Consider the following 15,516-nt stretch of genomic DNA (forward strand, 5'->3'; position numbering starts at 1 on the left):
TTTTTAGTTTTAGAGTTTTCGGTATGCATTTGCATTTGTATACATGTTGCTGTGAGTATTGGATGTGCTTGATTCCAAGGGCCCGATGTAGGTAATATTGATTTACCGATTTTTAATTACCGAATTTTACCGATTCAGTAATTGAAAATCGGTAAATCAATGTGGTTGACATGAAGGTATTTCCAGATGTGGAAATACCGATTCTGTAACATTCGGTATTTACCGATTCTGTAAATACAGAATCAGTATTTCCCATTGAATCCTATGGGCTTCAAAGGCCATAGGAATCAATGGGAAATACCGATTCTGTATTTACAGAATCGGGAAATACCGAATTTTGCAAGGGTGCAGAGGGTGTCACTTTGACACCCTCTGGCACCCCACAAATAGGCATGTGCGCCATGTGGCACACAGACATGCCCTAAGGGCATGTCTGTCTGTCACATGGCTAGGTGTGCATGCACACATGTGCATGCACACCTGAAATCGGTATTTTACCACACAATAGGATTGTGTGGTAAAATACCGATTTTGTAGGGCCTTTGGGACTCAGAAGAGTCCCACCTGCATCTGAGATTTACCGAATCGGTAAAAAATACCGATTCGGTATTTTACAGAATCGGTAACTTTACCGAATCGGTAAAGTTACCGATTCTGTAAAATTGTGCCCCTACATTTCAAATCATGTATACCGGTCGGTAACAGCCGAAAATACCGATTTTCGGCCGTTACCGACCGACCTACATCTGGCCCCAAGTAACTATTTTTCCTCTATTTGTTTTACTCGTATCAGAAGCTATGTCATATCTTTTCTACTATTATATCCTAGGGATGGACTGACCATATGAATGACAGAAGTGGTGGACAAAGAGCTAAAAGTGGCTTTGGAAAATGGGTTCAAACCCCTAGTCTATACCAAGTGAGTGTAACCTACATGTATCAGAAAATGATGTACTCTGTGCGGGCTGTCTGCCGGTTTGTATTGGTGATTGTTACGTCATCTATCTGTAAAAGTAGTTCCTTGGTCCTCAGCCTATCACTGGCTTTCCTTTGTCCCATATAGCCATTCCGGTCTTGGAAGACGAGGAAACCCTCACTAGTTAGGGGGAAGAGGGCTACTTTTAGGGCTAAATCTTATGTGAGATCCTAGCTCTGAGAAAGAGAGAGAGAGCTGAACGCACATTATAAAGGCACGTACATGATTTGCTGCAGTAGGGAAAGAGTGCTTCTCAGTACTGCCTCAAGTATTTGAATATTTCATGTTGTTCTCAGCCACATTACCTGTAAAACCTAGGGGCATATTATCAAGGGGGTTTATCTATGCTTTTTTGGCTTTAAAAGTCAAGAAAGTGGAGATAAAATTATCTCCCTATTACCTAGCTGTAGCTAGCACCAGTTAGCGACAGCTAGTAGGAGATAGCGACCATCTTGGGCCCCACTTTGCATGCCAGTGATATTTATCACTAATGACATGCAAAGTGGGCGTGCCAAGATGTTAGCGACTGGAAACAGTCGCTAACATCGCTATCTCCTACTACAAACTTTTGGAGATATTCGCGCTTGGCGCGAATATCTCCAAAACCTAACACCTGCCCTGAGCAGTTCTTAGCCATGTTATCCAATGGGATGTGGATAACATGGCTAAGAGCATTAGCTCGGTAATGCATGAATATCGCTGACTTTTCAGCGATATTCATGCATTGCGGCCGATTTTTATCGCATTTGCGATAAACCTTGTTAATACCAAGGTTTATCTGCGATAAAAATCGCCGCAGCTCAGCGGTAAATTTTTGTCTCTAACCAAGCAATAGCGATAAGCTATTGCTTGGTAATATGCCCCGTAGTGCTTTTAGCAAATATATTTGGAAAATTGTATTGTATATCGAATCATTGTGCCTCATTAAAAAGCAATCATGTGTTGGGGAACCTCACTCTCCAGCCCCCGCAGGACAGTACTTGACTCACTTCCTAAGTCCCTCTCTTATCCGTGACTGACATTAAAACATTTCCAGGAGTGTGTTTACATCCCCATCCAGCAGTATATGTCTCTCCAACTTCGATTCAATGTTGTTCAAAAATGCTTGACTGACATTGACTTATTGATCTAGAGACAATGAGATAGTTTTACTGATTCATGACCATTTCAGTAAAGTTTTAAATATGAATTTCTGACACATCAATTGTACCGTCAGTTGCGAGTTATTCTGTGGCCTTTTCGGCCTTCTCTCGTTCTTCTCTATGGAGGATGAAGATTTACTGTTCATCCTTCGGCTTTAAGTTTGTGTTCTTGTTGAAGAACTCATGGTCTTAGCAGCAGGAAATAAGAGACCTACTCCCTGGTTTATTTGGGTCAATGTATAGGGAATCACACGTCCAATTTATGGGGCCCTGATCTCATTATTACTATCCCTCTTGCTAATACCTCACTAACATCCCTTTTATCCAGTTCATTACTCTCTTTACCACTTTATTTTCTGCTCTTGAAATTTCCTCTATCTGTGTGTTCATGAGTCCCTTACTTTCTAAATCAATTTTCTCCAGTGCTCCTATTTTACATCCAATTACCCACCTTACCCATATTCTTCTTCTGCATTCTATTTGTTGCTCTCACTACTGTCTCCACTTTTCTTTAAGAGAAATGCCCCACTTATCCATGCACCTCCACATTTTTCCATATCTGTCTCTTTCCTTCCAGCTCTTGCTCTCCTTATTCTTATCTCTTCCCTCCTCCATATTTTCTCTCTGCCTTGCATTTCTATACATGCGTATCTCTTTCCTTTCTCATTCATCACTCCCTATATATTTTCATCTTTTTCTCCCAATCATCCTCTCAGTCAAAAGCCTCGCTTCTGCACCATGCACAACATTCTTTCTCATTTTGCTCTTTAGACTACTATGTTTCTCCCCTTTAGATTCCCTTTTTTTTTTACCTTCACATTCCAAATTAACACACATTTTCTCATTCTATATCAGATCTTTTTATTTGTTATCAAATGTTGACCATTTTGGATAGTTACCAAAGGGATATATGCCAAATTTTCAAGCAACGAAACAGGAGGTACATTAAATAGGAGGGGATGTGAAGATCGCAGGTGGTGTTTGGAAGTTTATGGGACTAGGATCATTTTTAGGTCAGATCTTGTCAAACCATAGTAAATCATATTATTTAAGGGGAGAGCATTGAATTGCACATGTTGCTTGACTGGTCACCCGTATAGGGAGTGATGTGCATCTGCGATGTGATCACATTTATCGAGTGCGTAGACAATCAGCACAAATGCGTTTCGAGTGGGCAGCAGTTTGTTCAGTAGGTATCCTGCGATACCCACAAAAACTGTTACACTAGTACAGCCACAATAAAGTAGGTACCAATACTACTGTAGAGTGGTTGTCATCGGCAAAAAATTGAGAATCTTCCCAAGGGTTCTAAAAAATCACGAGCATGGGATAAAGTGAACAAGTGTTAATAAAGAGGAGTCTCATTGGTGATGACTCCAAGCTCTTTAGCATTTTGGGATGCAGCTGTAGGAGGGCATATCGGAGGACCACAACATATTGTCCTAGCATGCATGATCATTGCCCAGAAGCAGAAGTTTCATCTTGCTGGCATTTAGTTTTAAGAAATTTTGGTTCATCCACTGTTGCGTGGCAATCAGTCTGTCTTTTAAACCAGTTGTCCTAAAAGATATGATGAGCCCAGTCAGAGGGTTGAAAAGGTGTAATGGTGCATGAGAGATATAGAGGAATATTGGGGACTCAGGAGAGCATAGGTGTCCTACCGAGTTGTAGGGGGGTAAATACCGCAGTTGGGCCTAATACGACAAAATCGAGTTAAAACAGACCGGAACCCTGTCTTGGCTCCCGATTTCAGCCATATGGCTTATCACCACAGCATGATTCAATCGAAGGCAGCCAAGACATCTAACAGGATCAGGCTTGCAGTGTCTGCTTCACCATGAATCTGCCACATTGGCTCCATTTCCAGGAAAAGGGCTGCTAGTGTCCCATCATGTTTGCGAAAGCCCAGCTGCCATTGGTCCAAGATGTTGGTCTTTCTAGCCTTGAGATGTGTTGGGCCACAAACCTTTGCAGGGTTTTAGTGCAGGCTGGCTGTCATGTGACTGGACAGTTGCAGGTGTGGTCACCGGGAGACAAGTTTGCTCTTTTTTCAAGAAGGAAGAGATCACTACACATTTCCAATTCACTGGTACATGGCTATGGACAAGCTGAAATGATACACTTTAATGACTGAGCTACATAGTCCAGGAGTCAGTTTCTGTAGGGCCACTACAGAACAGAGATACAAAGGCCACCCTTACTTAGACTTTGTGATGAGCTCCATTGTGTTGGTAGGTTGTAATAATTCAAAATCCGACCAAATGGGCCCTCTCGGGCAGGAGAATGTGAACCATTCACAGGGACAGTCAGATTGATTGCTGGTGACAATGTCATATATGGATTTGCATTTAGAAACAAAGTACAAGGCTTGTATACTGTAAAATTGTTACTATTGGGGTGTAGAACTGGCAAGACGTCTAGGAATAGTAAACAAGCATTCGTAAATGTATTAGGTTTCACCTATATGATTTATAATAGGCTGTTTTTGTGGCAATTTGTAGCTTTGTGAACAGTTGTGCAATATATGTTACAGAAATTATGAGGCGAGAATACCGGCCCATTTAAAGCAATGGCTACGTCTAGATCTATTCAAGTGATATTTCTACTAAACTCCCAAGGTATCAGGTGTTTTATATATTAAACCATTGGCTATTGTATTCAGGTGGAGCAGAATCATTTAAAGGAATGGGGTAGGCTCAAGAGAATGCAACGATTATTGTTGGTTGGGGACTATCTCTTGAGATTAACTTGTCCAAATAAATGCAGACCTAATTTTAAATTGGAAGGTAAGACAACCACATATTTGGGCATTGTGTCATTCAGGAATAAAAAAATATCATATTTAACTATGCTTTTCTGAGCAGCTGCACCTAATTTACACACGGAGGACATCTACCTTGGTGCAGCTACTAAACAAAAATCAGGACTACTGCCTAGAGCTAGAGCTTTGTGAAAGAGGATAAAGAGGGATACAGTCTTGAGAGTACAAACTGGGTGGACCCATCTTAAGGTCCACTAAAAGGAAGTTCATGTGGAGAATCAGATCTGCAGTCGGATGGGTCCTAAAGCCATTACAGGCTCCACAATCACTCACACAATTTTTTAAAAAAGCAGGGGAACTCATCCCCAAGAGAAGCAGTCACAACACTTCCCTCTCCCTGGCAGCCATTTAGTTGTTGACACAGAGATACTGTGGGTGCTAAGACTGGTATCACACATGAACATCTGCGTACCAGAAGCATCACAGAGAGAGTAGTGGACCAGACCCATTACCAGAAGGTGGCATAAATGAGGCAACACGGAATAGCAGTAGAAGACAGCCAAGTGGGAACTAAAACTGTCAACTGGCATCCAAAAACCAGGAACAATTTGCAGGAAAGGAGAAAAGGGGCATATATTTTTAGTTTGTGATGACCAGCTGTGTGTTGGATGGTGGTTAGGAGGGTGAGGTAGAACGGGAAAATAAACATACAGTAAATGTAGCTTCTGCAAAAAGTTTACCAAGTTTTTCACAAAATGTCTGAAGAGATCTTTTAAAGTAAAAGCTGACATGTTTTGACACCCAAACCCTGTTTCCTGCGTGGAGCTGCTGAATAATGAATACCTTCTTCTCAGGAGAGGCACAGGCAAAGCCGTTTAAAGGTGAAGAGAAAGGAATGGGCAACCCTTGGGGAACATTCCCAGACATCTGCCCTTCAAACTTTATGCCATAGCAAGTAAGGGCCCTAGTGTATAGTGGAACCTTTAAACAATTATCCGCACATAATGAGTTTGAACAGAGTGACAGTGCTTTTTTAACAAGTGAGCAGGAGACGAGTGAAAGTAAAACTCAATGCTGCAGTTATACCTGTTTAAAGTGCCATAAACTGCTGGAGACAGTGCTTACCTGACAAGTGAATAGGCGACGAGTGAAGATAAAATCAAGTGCCATAGTACAACCCAGATTAGGAGGGTCAAACCAGATCAAGTGCCATAGTACAACCCAGATTAAACCAAGTAGACCATTGGTACCACAGTGGTACAACTGAAAACGATGCAGAGCATTTGTAAATTCTCTTACTGATAGAAGTATCTCACTATGTTTGCTGTCCACCAGCTTGGATTTTTTGCATCCACATGATTATTAAAGTGAGGTGTCTCGCTAAAATCAACAAAGGACTATAGGGCATATTACCAACAACTAGCGATAATTATCGCTATGTTGGCTTAGCGGCAATATTTTATCGCCGAGCTGCGGCGATTTTTATCGCTTAGAAACCTTGCTATTATCAAGGTTTATCTACTAAGCGATAAAAATCGGCTGAAATGCATGAATATCGCTGAAAAGTCAGCGATATTCAGGCATTACCGAGCTAATGCTCTTAGCCATGTTATCCACCTCCCATTGGATAACATAGCTAAGAACTGCTCAGGGCAGGTGTTAGCTTTTGGAGATATTCGCGCTTAGCCCGAATATCTCCAAAAGTTGGTAATAGGAGATAGCGATGTTAGCGACTGTTTCCAGTCGCTAACATCTTGGCACGCCCACTTTGCATGTCATTAGTGATAAATTTCACTGACATGCAAAGCGGGGCCCAAAATGGTCGCTATTTCTACTACCTTTCTGCAACTGGTGTTAGCGACAGCTAGGTAATATGGAGATAATTGTATCTCCGCTTTCTTGGCTTTTTAAGCCAAAAAAGCGGAGATAAACCCCCTTGATAATATGCCCCCAAGTTATGCCTGAAAACGTGGCCATGGTGAAATCCACAAATAAAGTGAATTCAAAGCCCGAGTTTAAACATGCATTTTACCTAGTGGCTAAGAATAGAGTGCCTCTGTGTTTCGTCCTCTGAATACCTAAATGTAAATGAATAATGACTATAGTGTCAGAGTCGCATCCTTCATTGTGTGGGAAAATGGGCGCAGCTTAGAGGCTTTCTAAAAAAAAAAAGCACGTTTGAAATGCATGCAGCCACGGAGAGATTATGTACACAGGTACAGCGCAAGTACTGTGCGGGCTAAACATAAAAATAAGCACAGAGCAAGCGCTGTGCTTGTTTGCCAAATCTCCCCTTAGCTGCACGCATTTCACGAGTGCTTGTTAAAGACAATATGCTAAAGGCAATCCGTGAGGATTCACAAGTATGGCAGCCTAAACATAAAAATAAGCAGTTTACCCAATCTCCCCGTGACTGCATGCATTTCAAGCATGCTTGTTAAAGGCAATTTGTGAGGCATACCGAGCATGCTTGAAATGCATGCAGCCATGGAGAGATTCAGTAAACAAGCACAGAGCAAGCGCTGTGCTGGGTAAACATTAAAAAAGCCCCACATAAGCACAAAGAACAACAGGAAATAGCATGCTACGTCCAATGGAAACAGAGGAAAAGTAAGTGGCAAGCGCAGGAACAAATAAAGAGCAAGGGGGCTGAATGAAAGCCCCTTTTAAGATGTATATTAAATACAATACATTTCACAAGAACAGTGCAAGCATTGTGCAGGCAAAACCTAAAAATTATACCATTCTGTCTGATGCTGAGAATTGTGGGCCTCCATGAGTTTAGTTAGGCCATTAAAAGATCTGTAGAACATGAGAATGAAGCCCCACAGATTAACAGAGTAGGGCTGTCAAATGTTGATCCATGAGGATGCAGCCAAGCCAGATTATCACTGACTATAGGGGTTTAAAAATTAGATCAGTACTATTAAATGGATTCTCATCAAGATATCCTGAAATTCTAACCAAAGCACCTGGACTCATGGATTTATGTTGGACAACCCTGCCAGGGTGGACTGTTTTAGTTGGGTTTAATATCTGCAGCAGACTGCAGACGGACTATTTTTTAGGTTTCTGAGGGAAAATGTGTGCGAAGTTCATTTGGGGTGAAAAAAATATTTTAAATATCCATGGCCTTATATGTACAGCATGTGAATTGACCCAACCTTGTTGGCTGCAGCTGAGAATGAGTATGTTGATGCATTTGCTGTAAAGAAGAACTCAACTGTTAATTTCTACAGGTACATAAATCATAGAAAATGCATTGTTTCACTTTAGAGAGTCATGACCTTAGAACTGATAGCCATAAACATAGAAAGGCATTTTTTCAAGTGCAGCAAGGGATATCTGGAGTGTCTAAAGAATGTAAAGAGGTGCTTCTCTTGCGAGAAGCATTCCTTATATAGGACTAGCTTACCCGTTGCACGTTGCTGCGATCTCAGAAGAAAGGAAATTTAAGGAAACTTGTTATGATAACATTCAATTTACATTGTGTCATTTTTATTGAAACGTATTCATTTTAATATGGAAAACATTTTAAAGTGTTGTTTTAATTCTGTTTATTTATTCGAAAGCTTGTGGATACACGGTATTTTCGTTTTTCCGTCTGGTGCGTACACGAATAAATCTGAAGGTTTTCCGACGCATGACCTGGCCACATACAGTTGTCCATGTGAGAAGCACGGATTCTCCAAATGTAGTCCACACACTTGCAGTGATTGTCCTTGTGCTTTGTTGATGGTCATTACAAAGGCGAGTCGCACCGTAAACTGTAAACGTTCAGTATTGTAAAGATTATGAGGGCCCTGGGGGGCCGGGGGGCCGATATTTAAAAAAATGTTCTTTTTTTTTTTTTGCCAGAAACCTTCGCTGGAATGTACTCAACAACTTCCCAAAGTTTCATGGCGATCGGATGAATGGTGTAGTAATGCAAAAAGAACAAACAGACATACTTTTGTTTTGAAATATGTAGATAGATAGATATGAGACTGTGATTCTCGGAGAACTCTCTCGGGTCTACATTGTCCCAATACATAGATTCTTCGTGCATACATGCCAAAAGACTCGCTTAAGACGGCGGGAGACTCCTAATTTGTGAAGCCACCAGGCTTTATTTTTGTTGCCTTCTGCCTAAAAATTGTGTCCACTTTAATATATGTTTATGGAGAAAATACAACATTACCCCGATTTGTTTTTCAGTATCTCCCACTTTCTACTTTTAAAATGTTGGTATGCATATCTTCATACTCTTAAAACAAAGAGTTGCACTCCAATGGAGTATTGAACAAATAAAATAAAACAACACTAAAAAGTAGTTGCACAACATCAACAGTGAGAGGCTGCACCCTTGCCAACCAACTAAAGGCAGAGGTAAAAATGCTAAGCTTCATGGGAGAGGAAAATTCAGAATAGGAAGGTAAGCCGCTAGTAAGAAGGTGGCAACTGAGACTAAGAAGAAAGACATCTAATCATGAGCAAAGGTTAATTTTGAGGAGCATTTTATACAATACTGCCTGGGACAAACAACAGTCTGTGGTGAGACCGTACAAGGGCTCTAAATTCCTTGATCCTCAGGGACGAAATCCGAGGCTATTAAGGGGCAAGATGAGGGAAAAGTGAGCGACCCTTCATGTCACTAGGGATAAAAGATCGTGGATTGTCATTTCTGACAACCCACACACTTTGCTTAATCAACTTCATTGAAAAATACACATTTAAATGGTTAATACATGTAAACAAATTAGGACCAACAACCCACATTTTACAATGGTATCACAAACAAATCTTGTTTTGACAAATAGACCATGAATGCTTTAAAACCCCAAAATTGATAATTGATACTTGCTTTCAGTGAAGAACGTTTCAAGCACAGAAGCCATCTCAAAGGTTCCAACTTTTGATAAAGTAAGTCAAATCATGCAGGCGCATGGTTTCCATTTTTTGGCCGATAAATATTTGTTTTTTTTGCCCACATGCTTTCTTTTAACAAGGCTTTTCTAAAATTGCATCATGAATGATTTAACAATAACACACTGCCTGAATTATGCTGATATACATTGAATATAGTTTGAAGAGAGCAACACACCAGCCACCCTTGTCAATGGTCTATTATGTAATGTAAATGTAAATGTACAGGAATTTATATAGCGCAAATCACCTAGCGGTTTCTAAGCGCTGGCTTAGGGAACCCGTCCTGGTATTCCCCTGTGAGAAAACCCGGCAGGGTATCCGCAAGGTGAAAGCCAGGCATCCCGCCGCGAGGGGCCGTTGTGGAGATTAAGCAAGCTATTGCCCAGAGTTGCAGAGTGTGAACCCGTGAATCAAGTAGGCACCGGAGCGAGAATTGTCGAGTCCATGGACATTTTTAGGTATCATCTATTTTAATAAACTCGAATATAGCCTTATAGCCCTCCATAGCGGGCCATACCGGCTATTAAAGGCCCGCTCCAGCGTTAAAGGCATGAGCCGTATAGCCCAACTACGAAGGCCTACAGGCTATTAGAACATTCTGCAACTAGAGGGCAGAATGTTCTAACAAATAAAACAAAGGCCTCTCTTAGCACGAGGGGGTTTAAATCCTCTTGGGCTCCGAGAGGCCTTTGTGAAAACAACATTGGAATGTTATTTTGCGGGCCTTTACCGGACCATAGCAGCACGGAGCACTCCATTGTCTTCAATGGAGTGCTGCACATTCCAATGTTCTAATAGTATTTACCGACTTGGTATAAAGAGTTGTTTAAGTAACAACACCCTCCCTAAAAATGCAAGCTTTTCTTGGAATTTGTTTCAAGCAACATAGATTTGCCCTTTAAATTGCACCAAACTTCACTGACATGAGTATCCCTCCAAAAAGTGCCCAACATTTGTCAAGAAATCCCGTCTAGATGGCTGTGTTATCTTTCAATTTAGAGGGATGGCCAGAAGATACACATCTTTCCCCTATTAGCTGCCAGGAGGGCTCAGTGAGCTGAACATATACTTCTGACAAATGCAGTGTTCTGATGGTCATGAGTTTGAATGCCAGCAAGCATGGGCATAGCTTGGCCAGTAAGATTGGAGGGCGGCGGAGGGCAGAGTAAGCTTCAGATTTTACAACAGTCACACTGGCATATAATGTTTAAAAAAATTATATGAATAACATGGCGCATCAGAATGGCTTAAAGGTCAGAGGAAAGGGAAGAGAAATGCTGATTGGTAGGGGTCCTAAGTGAGAGAAAACAATATTTTGTAAACAAGCTTAATTTATGAAGACTTTCAAAACAGAGCGAGAGAAAGAGTGTGTGTGATGTGTCTCTCTGTATGTAAAGTTTCTTATGAAATCCGATAGACACCTCCTCATACCCGACTGAAAGCACCTGTACCCAACTATTTACCCGAAAATACATTTATTAGGGGAGTGTAACACCCCAAACACCGCCTGAAGCTACGCCCCTGCCAGCAAGGTTCCTGTTTGCAGGGTGAGTAAGTGGACTACCATAAAATAGAAATATATGTAAAATAATTTACACCATAAGCCACTTGTGAATCCTTGTCTTTTTGGTCACGTCTACAAAGGAGCAGCTAATAATTACATTTTTAAAACTGGAATAAATGCACTTGTTTTTTGCAGTTTCTTATGATTATGTTTTATGATTATCCAATTATTGATACCCAGTTTTATCACTCTCAGAAGGGTGAAAGTCTCGACTAGCCATTAAGGAAACCAAACTCATTAGCTGCAGTTCTCACACAATGTTAACAGCAAGCGCTTATTTCACTGTGCAACCATACACACACTTTCTTTTTGTGGTGCATGCCATGCGCGTAATGCAGGGCCCTGCAGCCCTCGTGGTACCGGGAGGTTCTCAACCCTTCAGTAAGCCCCCAACTCTTATGGGGACCCCCACTCAGTCCAAGGCCAATGAATATCTATGGGATATGGAAGACTCAGGGGTCCTCATTACATTCCACATGGTGGTTCCATCAATCACTCTGCAAGCAATTTACAACCATTGTCTTTGAAGTGCTTACCCAATCTTAGCACACACAGTGCACAACCAGGTCTTGCCAGTGCTAGGACCCAGTACCCGGCATGCATTGCAGACGCGGAGTTTGCAGGCTTGGCACAGGTCCCCTCTGTCAAAGATTAGGCCAAGATTCTTCTGGCAGCGTACGCAGATTCTAGCATCGGCCTGGTTCCGTAGGCGTCGGTTCCCTCCTCTCCTTCGTATTTCTAGAAGTTCATTCTGTAACTTTCTGAAAAATTAAATATAGAGAAACATTCATTCACATGCTGATACCCCTCAAGCTAAGACCAGACTAGGACATGTGAGGCTCTGTCCATACGAGGGGGCGGACCGTACTCTGAACTCTCATTGTTGGTTTTCCTATGACAGAGCATGGCGAGGAATGGGGGGTGGATGTGTGGTGGGGTGGGGGAAGTGTTCATTTGTGAGTGGGATGTGAGTATTTACGTTACCCTATGTTCCTTGCGGTTATGTCTTGTAATATTGCAATCAAAATATTTAACTGGCGCATGTACAGTGCATAGGGACATGACTATCTATTCCTGCTATGATGAACCCTCACCCATCATGTATTGTAATCAGTGCTTTATATGGGAAAAAATAAGTGCCGAGCTAGAGGTGTAGTGAGGAGGCGGGGCTGGGGCGGGGCTAAAGGCAAGACATGATGATACATAACAACTTCTATATTAGTTGCAGCACACACCAAAACACATGAGAAATGTGTTAATATAAACAAAGCAGGTTAATTAATTACCCAAAATAAAAGAGAAATGGGATAATATGTTAACATTTCCTATATTTTGCAATAGTTGCACCTTCATAATGTCATACTGTTAATTGCTGTTTGGCTTAATACTATATATTTTTTAGCAGGTGAGTAGGAAGAAACTGAAAATACCCCCACGTCGAAGAAAAGCTCTTGTGGCACCAAGCAAATGAAACAACTCATCATGACCCTCACCAGAAGATATCTCTTCTATGGATCTATTCATTCATCCTTTCCTCCTACCATTTACCTGCTGATGTTGGGCGGACACTGAGAATTGAACCTGGTTCCCCCGCTCCGCTGTCCACAACTCTGGCCATTTGGCCATGTCCTATTGGCCCATAGGAATCAATGGGAAGGGATTCCTTAATTGCGATTCACAAATTGTGAATCGCAATTAAGGAATTTTTGGAAATCACAAATAAAAATGCGATTTTTTGATGCATAGCAATTTGCGATTTCTTAATTGCGATTCCTTAATTTTCGCAATTAAGAAATCGCAAATGCTAACTTTGATGCATGTGGCTGTTAGTGCTTGAAAGATTTAAACACAAAGCATTAAGTTTTGATCTGAAACAGGAGAGAGAATTCGATAACCATGCAGTGGATGAATTGCACAAAATCGTTGCATTAATCTCGGCTTCTACATGGCCTTAGAGTGTGAGCCTAGGCAATTACATTTTTTTATAGTTCTTTTTTTTTTTCATCATCACATAGGAGGCTGAGCATCTTGAAATACATCATGTGTTGCACTATAGCAAGAACCATAGTGTTACTCCATCTTTAATAACACTCTAGGCCATTTATAGGGTGCAAAAGACAGCTTTCACGATTAGCTCCATCATCAGGATGATGGCGGGGCATGAATATTTCTAAGTTTATGAATAGAATCTTTCACTTCTACCAACTGTAATAACAACTGAAACATGATGCAATGGGGGTATGCTGAAAATGGGAAACAGCCTTTAGCACGATGCTGAAATCACGCTGTGCCTTTACAGCGCCGGCAATTAAACAAACGTGTCATTAGCACGCATCCGTTTAGCACGCAAGTCATAACAACAACTTGCTTTAGGGAGGTGAATTGGTGCAGAGGTGTTGGATTTAAAATCCAACACTTTCCCTGCTGATGCGCAGACTGGAGTTGGAGTAGTAAATTATACTAATCCAAAATCCTGTGCCCCCCTCGGGTAAATTGTTGTAAGAACTTGTGTGCAAAAGAAACACGTCGTTACGATGCGTTCATGCTAATGACAGCGTTAAAAAAGCATGCGTTCTAAATGCATATTTGGACATAAAATCGCTGAAAACAGTACTTATTTTAAATCAGTGATTTCTGGCGCTAGGCATCAGCAGTTAATTGTGAACACCAGCACTGCTACATGGTGGCGCTGTTTGTTTAATTTACTGATGAGCAAGACAACAGTTGTTTATTAATTCAATATACAATAAAATAACTAATACCTGCTGCCCAAAATCATTCTTAAAGCTTTGGGGTCCTGTAATAGTCAGAACTGTCACACTCTTAAGAGCACAATGGTCAGTGGTTGTGTTGGCACTATGGCAGTGCTTGCAGATGCAAGAGGAGGTGTAAGCTACAGTGGTCTCCTCACGAGGGCCCTGGCCTTTGTGCTTTTTGTAACAAACTGAGCACAGGCTAAAAAGTGATGCAATGATCACACTATAAAGGGAATAGATTTTTTTGAATTTTGAAGAATCTCTATCATGTATGTACTGGACTCTCTGAGCCAAGCAACATCAGACCACTCATTCCCTGTCCTCTCCAAGGCTCCGAAGGTTAGCACTACTTGTTGCAACCATGCAGGAGACAGGACCCACACACATTCAACAAGCAGTGGCATAGCCAATAGGTCTCACCTATGTGAGAGCTATTGGCTTTGCCAATGTCTATTAGCTAAGTTGTACAGCAGCGTGGTTGCTGTTCAGCATGGCTACAAGTTACTGGTATGACACAGAGGAGAGTGGAGCAGAGTGATGTGGAGTGGAGTAGTGTAGAGTGGAGTGGTATAGAGTAGAGTGGTGTAGAGTGTCATATGGTACATGTATGTACATGTATTTATATAGCGCAAATCACCGACCCGGTATCTAAGCGCTTGCTTAGGGAACCCGTCCTGGTATTCCCCTGTGAGATAACCCCGGCAGGGTATCCACAAGGTGAAAGCCAGGCATCCCGCCGCGAGGGGCTGTTGTGGAGATTAAGCAAGCTGGTAGAATGGAGTGGTGTAATGTGAAATGGCATAGAGTGGAGTGGTGTAGGGTACAGCAAAGTGGCATAGGCTGTAGTGGCATAGAGTAGAGTGGGTTAGAGTCCCATAGAGTGGCACTGTATGGAGTGGAGTAGGGTGACGCAGTGGAGAGTGGAGTGATGTGGCGTAGCGTAGAGTGAAATGGCACAGAGTAGAGTGATGTCACATTGAGTTGCATAGAGTGGCGTAGAGCAGCGTAGAGTGGAGTAGAGTGGAGTGGAGTGGAGTGGAGTGGAGTAGAGAAGATGGGCTTAGAGTGGAGTGGCACAGAGTCGAGTGGCATAGAGTGCAGCAGACTGGCACTGTATTGAGTGGATTAGTGCAGATTGGAGTGGAGTAGAGCAGTAAAGTAGAGTAGAGTGGAGTGGAGTCGATTGGCATAGTGTGGAGTGGAATGGTGTAGAGTAGAAGTAGCGTGGCATAGAATGTCGTGTCATAGAGTGGAATAGAATGCCATTGTCTGGCGAAGAGTGGCATAGAGTAGAGAGGCGTAGAATAAAGTAGCATGGCATGTAGTAAAGCGAGATGGAGTAGAGTGGGGTGGAATAGAGTGGGGTGGAGTCGAGTGGGGTGGAGTGGCATAGAGCAGAGTGGCATAGA

General features: G+C 41.9%; 1 protein-coding gene across 3 annotated transcripts in view; it reads right to left on the bottom strand.

Annotated features, from left to right (window-relative positions):
* Positions 1 to 15,516, bottom strand: part of SYTL5 (synaptotagmin like 5) — a 1,215,112-nt gene that overhangs the window by 407,046 nt on the left and 792,550 nt on the right. For all 3 annotated transcript variants that reach the window (XM_086934158.1, XM_086934159.1, XM_086934156.1), the window contains one exon: positions 11,888 to 12,112. In XM_086934158.1, coding sequence (XP_086790284.1) covers positions 11,888 to 12,112 — 225 coding nt within the window. The remainder of the gene's footprint in view (positions 1 to 11,887; positions 12,113 to 15,516) is intronic.

This window comes from Lissotriton vulgaris, chromosome 8, assembly GCF_964263255.1.
Source record: "Lissotriton vulgaris chromosome 8, aLisVul1.2, whole genome shotgun sequence".
NCBI classification, from domain to species: domain Eukaryota; kingdom Metazoa; phylum Chordata; class Amphibia; order Caudata; family Salamandridae; genus Lissotriton; species Lissotriton vulgaris.